This window comes from Vigna unguiculata, chromosome 11 (assembly GCF_037176805.1).
Source record: "Vigna unguiculata cultivar grain cowpea cultivar isolate G323 ecotype 2 chromosome 11, ASM3717680v1, whole genome shotgun sequence".
NCBI classification, from domain to species: Eukaryota; Viridiplantae; Streptophyta; class Magnoliopsida; order Fabales; family Fabaceae; genus Vigna; species Vigna unguiculata.
Window position 1 is genome coordinate 7,104,922 of NC_140802.1, and position 7,793 is coordinate 7,112,714.

The 7,793-nt window shown below is 27.9% G+C and overlaps 1 protein-coding gene across 1 annotated transcript; it reads left to right on the forward strand.

The window, feature by feature from the left end:
- The first annotated feature begins 2,371 nt into the window (after positions 1-2,371).
- On the forward strand, positions 2,372-2,905 carry LOC114170134 (agamous-like MADS-box protein AGL61). The gene has a single exon (XM_028055617.1). The coding sequence runs from the start codon at positions 2,372-2,374 to the stop codon at positions 2,903-2,905; it is 534 nt and encodes a 177-aa protein (XP_027911418.1).
- The last annotated feature ends 4,888 nt before the right edge of the window (positions 2,906-7,793 follow it).

The window sequence follows — 7,793 nt, forward strand, 5'->3', positions numbered from 1 at the left end:
TTCTTACTTGTAGAAGAGAGGTTAGAGACATCAGAACTAAATTGGATTAACTTGTATAAATAATTTTGTTGTAATATAAACATTTTCTTTTTTTCTTCTTTTTCATTGAGGTTAAGTCTTCCCTCTTGATTGTAACATGTTTAATTTGTAACCGTAAGTGTTTTGATGGCATTAAAATGTTTGATACCATTTTTAGAGAATTATCTAATCATGTTTTAGTATTTTTTTTCTTTAAAAGTATTTTTTTATTGTTTCAACTTTTCAAAATAATTAGAAACACAAAAGATTACAAAAATTCAAAGTTATTGAGAATAAATTGTAAAATCAACTGCTTTTTTTAAGAAAGTTATTTTTATCACCATAAACGTGAATTATTTTTGTGTAAATAATTGAAAAAATAGCAGCAGTTTTAAACTCCAGAAAGTAATGGGTTTTATATTACAAGTATAACGTGACTTTTGAAAATCCAAAAGAATAACAAATGTTTCAAATCCTAAGCAATACCAGAGTTTTGCAATAAAACTAATCACAATTCTTATGTGAAACAAATTAATCCAATTTAATACGGAGCGATCAAAACAAGGCAGCTCCATCTAATATAATTGACGTTAAAGTTAGTAAAGAAATCATATATATATATATATATATATATATATATATATATATATATATATATATATATATAACATTTAGCAATTAGATTTTTACATTTATTAATGCACCGTCCATCAACTATACAACTACATAAACATATTTGTGTGGAAAATTAAATCTACACTCAAAATATAAAATATAGATTGTAAACTTTCCATGGAAAGTACAATTTTTTTTTCTAGTTGTAATGAAACAAAAGTGGAAGGTGACGTGTTACAAAATATATGAAAAGATCTTAATTTTTTCTTAAAAAGGTTTAATAAATGATTAATCAGTTTCGATTCACTAGTTTTCTTAATACTACTTTTTAAATAAAACTATTTCAATTTGAATAAATTGGCATTTTTTTACATTTTCGGTGCTACATATGTTTTTTAAAAAGTCTACCAGAAAGCTCATATAATATTCACTACTCAAAAAATCCATATTTTCTGTCAATTATTTTTGAATATTTTTTGTAGAAAATATTTGTAAATTTTGTTATGAATTTTTTTTTAAGGAAATAATTGCCAATTTGTTTGCAAAATATATTGTATAAAAAACTTTTCACAATAAGGTCGGTAAGAAATACTTACAAATTTTATCATTTTATAAGTAATAATTACCTACGAAAGTGTCAATTAAAATTCTTAACAAAAATAGCAGAAAAAAGTCTTTTTTTACAAATATTTTTTAACAAATTTGCAGGAAAAATTATATATATATATATATATATATATATATATATATATATATATATATATATATATAAACTTGATAATTCATATATTTCCATTGTAATAAAAATGGTTACGAAACTAACTCTTTTAGTAATGTTTACCAAAAGTGATATGATTTCTTTAAAAAATGAGATGCAAATGCTAATATAGATTTTCCTTAACTGAAATTAAACAAATCCAACCAATTAGAACAAATCCAATTGGTATTGTTCTACAATGGCTTAAAGATTAATACCATTTAATATATTTTTTTCAAAATAATTAGGGAAGTAATATTATTTTGTTTAAATTAAATTAAATTTGATTAAATTGTTATTTCCTTAAAACTTTACTAAAATTATATCATTCATAATCGTTTTAAAATATTAGAAAACGAATAAAAAATATAATTTTAAAGTGATGATATATAGTCAATACGATCTATAAATTAGAAGAAAAAAAACAAGTAGTACCAAAAATAAAGAATCTAAATTTGGTTGGGAGACTATACATTCATTTCTAACAAAACCAGGTTTTAAATGATCTAACATTATGGTTTACAATTAGATCTTACGCAACGTTTTTAAATGCATGATTATTAGAAATTAAAAACAATTTGCAAAATGTAGGTTATTTTAGAACAAAAAAAAAATAGTATTTAGAAGTGACAAGAGTTTGCACCAATGGCAAACGTCAAAACTCTTTCTTTAAAACGATGAATCCAATAAAAAGATATGATCTAGATTCAATGTTTTGCAATAAATTCATAATTTTTCGTATTATAGTTTCAATGAAATAAAATTAGAATATAATTAAACCTTTTGTAAAATTAGAAGAACATTAAATTCTTCCTATATATATTAATGAAACAAGTTGATAACGATTGAAAAACCTGTTCGTGTGTGTATATAAAGAGGGTTGTGAAGGTAGGTGACAAACTCAACCTTCGCAACAAACCCTAATTACAGTGTTGTTTTTTTTTTCTTCTATCTTTCAATGCAAGTTGAGGTAAAGGAATCATGGGTCGTCGGAAAATTGAGATTGTGAGAGTGAAGAACCCCAACAGGAGACAAATAACGTTTTCAAAGCGTCGAACAGGGTTGTTCAAGAAAGCGAATGAGTTGTCCATCATGTGTGGTGCAAAGATTGCCATTGTCGTGTTCTCTCCGGGGAACAAACCCTACTCGTTTTCCCACCCAGGAGTTCATGTTGTTGCTACTGAATTTCTTCAGCAAGATCTCAGATCAAACCAACTCCAAAGAGGACCCTCTTTTGATGTTTATAGGAATCACCACTTCAATCTGCAACTTCTCGATGTGATGAGACAGTTGGCTGAGGAAGAAAGTAAAAGTTCAATGCTTGATGAAGCTATCGATCATGGCAGAGGGACCCAACTCTCTGAACTTCGAAAATTTCACACTTCTCTTTCTGATATCAATTCAAAAGTTAAAAGTGAGATCGAGGCTGCAGAAACCATGATACTCTTGTCACAGGAAGGAGTAGAATTTCCTGTTACAACAAGAAACGAGAATATAAGTGACAAATTTCTGTGATGTATATATCATGCAAACCCTAATATTTTATTGTTGTATATTCATCCGATAAGGGGAAGATAAGGTTGTTTTTTATTGTCTAATGGTCTGTATCAATAAATTAGATTGAAACCAAACTTGTCTGAATCAAATCAAGGTGAAAAAGTATTATTTAGACTTATTTTTGTTGAAACTAAAAATAATATGTTAAATAATTTTCTTGCTTCTTTCGATCACTTTTGTTGTCTTATACTATGTTGATTAATGGGTTTGTAGATTTTGCTTAATTTTTTCCAAAATACTTTGTTAGTGAATCAAGCATAATTGGGTACATTGATGTTAGTAAAATGTTCCGAAATCTCTTAAAGCATGTACCTCTGATTTTGATATTAGAACTCATGGATAACAAAATTACAATATCCCAAAACTTTAGTTATCTACTCATTGAGAAAAACGATAGTCAAAACCAAAATAAAAGTTGTTAATTTTGAACACCGTTATTGAATTTAAGCAAAATATAAAATTTGATATATATATATATATATATATATATATATATATATATATATATATATATATATATATATATATATATATATATATATATATATATATATATATATATATATATATATATATATATATATATCATGTGTAAGTTTGTCTATGATTTTAAGTTGTTAGTAAATAAATAGGAGGTACACTACTAAAAATTTTCATATATATATATATATATATATATATATATATATGAGAGTTTTCTTGTAAATTTGTTAAAAATATTTGCAAGCAAAGATATTTTCTTGTTATTTTTTCCAAAAATTATAATTGGCAAGTAATTCTTTCGTAGGTAATTATTTTCTTAGAAAATTATAAAATTCGCAAGTATTTCCTACAAAATTTGTTACGAAAAGTATTTTATACAAAATATTTTGCAAAAAAATTGGTAGCAATTTCTTGCATAAATTTTTTCATAACAAAATTTATAAGTATTTCCTACCATAAAAATTTCAAAACAAAATTAACAAGAAATATGAGTTTTTTTAGTAGTGGTGATAGACCGAAGAGATATTCAAGTGCTTGTTGTGGATTCTGCATATGTCTTTTGTGCTTTTACCTTTTCTTTGCAGAATCATCTTGTTGGAAACTTGAGAAGGTTAAAGGGATCAAAATCATTTGTTTCTTGGAATGTTCTGGAAAACAAGTTAAACAAGAAAGTGTCGAGTTGTCAAAGTAGTTTTTGCAATAAGGACATAAATATTCCTCTATTTTTGTAAACAATCCTATAAGAGAAATAAGTGTCTTGATGATCGATAGTTTCAAAATTTTTGTAAACGAATTGCGGAACCAAAACCCAAATAATGTTAGAATTTTTCATCTTGGTGAAATGTTTGGCAGAAAAGGTGCAAGCATGTTCCTAGTGTAACATGATTAATGTATGGGATATATATGGTTTTCATGTTGTTTATGCGATCATTAAGGCACTAGCTAAGTTTCGGCATTACTTACTTGGTCACAAGTTTGTCATCAAAACTAACCAAGAAAGTCCTAAAGATTTGTTAGAACAACAACTGAAAACACTGGAGCAACAACAATGGTACCTAACTTTATGGGCTTTGATTTCACAATTCAGTTTAAACCAGGTCGTGACAATGTTGCTACAGATGCCTTATCACGTAGCTTTATGTTGGCATGGTCTGCACCCTTAATATATTGAAGCCTTTATATCATAAATGTGTAGCACACCAAAACAAGTTTCAATAATATGATGTGAAGGATGGCTTGTTGTTTTGGAAAGGACGAATTATGTTACCCCATCAAGAGGACCTCATTCGCGAAGTTTTATTGGAGTTTCATTCCTCCAAAACCGGGGTTCATGTAGGAGTAGCTAGGACTATAGCTAGAATCAGTGTCCAATTTTCTTGGCCCGGTATGCAACAACACATTCATAGCTTTGTACGCGAATGTCAAATCTGTCAACAAGCCAAAGATCATGCGTTACCCGCCGACTTACTTCAACCTTTGCAAATTCCTAACCATAATTGGGATGATATCTCCATGGATTTCATCACCAATTTACCTTCCTCTCATGGTTCTCAACTATTCTAGTGGTGGTTGATAAACTCTCTAAATTTGGGCACTTCATCCCTATGAAATCTTATTATACTAGTATAATGCTAGCAAAGACTTTTGTCTATAACATTGTCAAACTCTATGGTATCCCAAGATCTATCGTTTTAGACTATGATAAAGTCTTTATAAGCTCCTTTGGGCAACATCTTTTCAAAGATCAAGACACTATTCTTGCAATGAGTTCTTCCTATCATCCACAATTTGATGGACAAACCGAAGCATTAAATAAAACTCTAGAGATGTATCTTCAATGCCTTGTGTTTGAGAATCCTAAGAGTTGGTACTCTATGCTTCCCTAGGCTCAATATTGGTATAATATCTCCTTTCACCACAACATTGGAATGGCTCCATTTAAGGCTTCGTATGCCAAAGACCCTCTTGCTCTTACAAGATATGAAACACATGCAGAAGACCCCCTTTCGGTTAAGGATATCCTCCAAAATCGTGATGCTTTCTTACACCAACTTAAGGAGAATTTATCTCGGGCTTAACAATATATGAAGGTTCAAGCTAATAAACATCGCCGAGAATTACAAATCACAGTGGGTGACCTTATTTTAGTCAAATTGCAGCCATATTGTCAAACTTTAGTGGCTTTCCGGAAGAATCAAAAGTTGGGAATGCACTACTTTGGCCCCTTTGAGGTACTTCAAGAGACTGGAACAATTACTTGCAAACTCAAGCTTCCACCTACGGCCAAAATTCATCCATTATTTCACATTTCTTTACTCAAGAAATTCATTGGTCAACCTTCCCAACAATATTTACCATTGTCACTGCTTACTACTGCATTAGGGCCAACAATTCAACCATTAAGAGTTGTGGCTTTTCGCAATATCATGTGCAACACTCAATTGATTCCACAAGTCTTAATACAATGGAATTTCTTGGATGAACAAACAACGACTTGGGAGGATGTTGCTGAGATCAGAGCCCAATTTCCAAATTTCAACCTTGAGGACAAGGTTCCTTTCAATTGGGGAAGTATTCTAACATACGGTGATGAGTTGGAAAAAGAAGGAGAATTAGTTAGGCCTTTGGGACACATGGAGGAGGACCCCTTACTGGGTGGACAAAGGAGAAATTTGAGGAAAAACAAAAAGGAATAGTATATTCAAAGATTTTGTGGCATAATGAAATATGTGTGATATGATACGTGCCTTTTCCTCCTACTTTTGAGTGTCTCTCTGCTATTCTCTGTCCTTTCTTGAATATTCCTTCATCTTTTCCAGGTCCATACTCTAATGGAATTTACATCTTGCTGATGTTATTTTATAACCTTATATACCCATTATTGTTGAACCTTGACTTTCTTGAACAATAAAATTCCACTTGAATTATCATTTGTTATTTTTCTATGTGTTTTTGACTTGTGGTATTGTTGCATTGTTCGTTCTTTGTTAGCTTTATTACATGCAACTGTGAGCATTGCCATAGCACTTAGAGGAAGATGGTGGAGCTTGCTGCAGGGATAAAATGGGAATAGTAAATTTTATAGGGGTCCTGGAAGAAAAAATGGAAGTGCAGGAAGAAATGTTTTAAATTTTATTTGCAAACCCAGTTATTTGTCTTGGCCCAAAACATGACAACAGCTAATGTTGAGATATGATCATCTTTTAACAGTAATTCGCAGGTGTGATATATTTGATTATTCTAATATAAAAAAATAAAATAATAACCAAACAACGTAAATAAAACAAAATATACACGAATTAAATTTCAAAGTATAAAATGCAAAAGGCATCAAGCACATAAAACATAAAAAGCAAACATATTGAGCGTATTAAAGGAATAAAACAAACAAATAAACTAATAAAAAACTTAAGCGACTTTATCGCAAGTAGTTATTATTATCACTAATGGCGTATTACGTAAGTACTATCTTTTAAATGTGAATGATGATATGTTAGTAGATGATAATAGTGCAATGTTATTAAATTAATATATAAAATAAATTTATAAATGTTATTAAGTTAATATATAAAATAAATTTATATTTATTAAAAATAAAGTAAAATAAATAGAGAAATTTAAAAATAAAGTGAAATGAATAGAGAAATTAATTGTTGATGAATAAAATAAAAAGAAAAGATAAACAATTTTATAGAAAATAAGTAAAAATAACTATTAATTTTAAAAAATTTAATAAATAATTATATTGTAAATGGTAGAATTGATATTATGAAATACGGACATAAAAGAGAGAATCATCTTTATATATTGTTATAGATAATAACTATTTTGTTTAAAATACTAAAATAATTCAATCTCTTAAAATAAATCTGTAAACAAAATATTTATTCTAATAGTAAAAAAGGTCCTTACCATTCATGTTATAATGCACTACTGGAAATATCTACGTAACACGCATATGTATTTACCTTTTATAAGAGAATAAAAAGTAAAAACATAATTAAAGTAAAAAATTATAATAATTATTAAAATTAAAAAATATTACTAAAGTAAATATTTTAAGTTAGAAAAGTATAAATACCAAAATACTCTTAAAAATAAACATTTTTTTATTAAGTTTTATAATATTACAACCATGCACCAGAAATTTCAGATAATAAATCAGATATAGAATTTTTTATTTATAATAAAATCAATAAAGCTCCATTATTAATTATTAGAGATAGAAAATCAATGTAAAAAAGTAATTATAATAAATGAACATTGTTACTAAAATTCATAATACTATAATTACATAATTAACACTTTGCGATAATTTTTATTTATTATATAGGAAGTTTTCAAAGATATAATAAAATAATTA

What these genes read in the sequence shown, in the direction of transcription:
- LOC114170134 (XM_028055617.1), top strand. Translation starts at nt 2,372, where the DNA reads ATGGGTCGTCGGAAAATTGAGATTGTGAGAGTGAAGAACCCCAACAGG.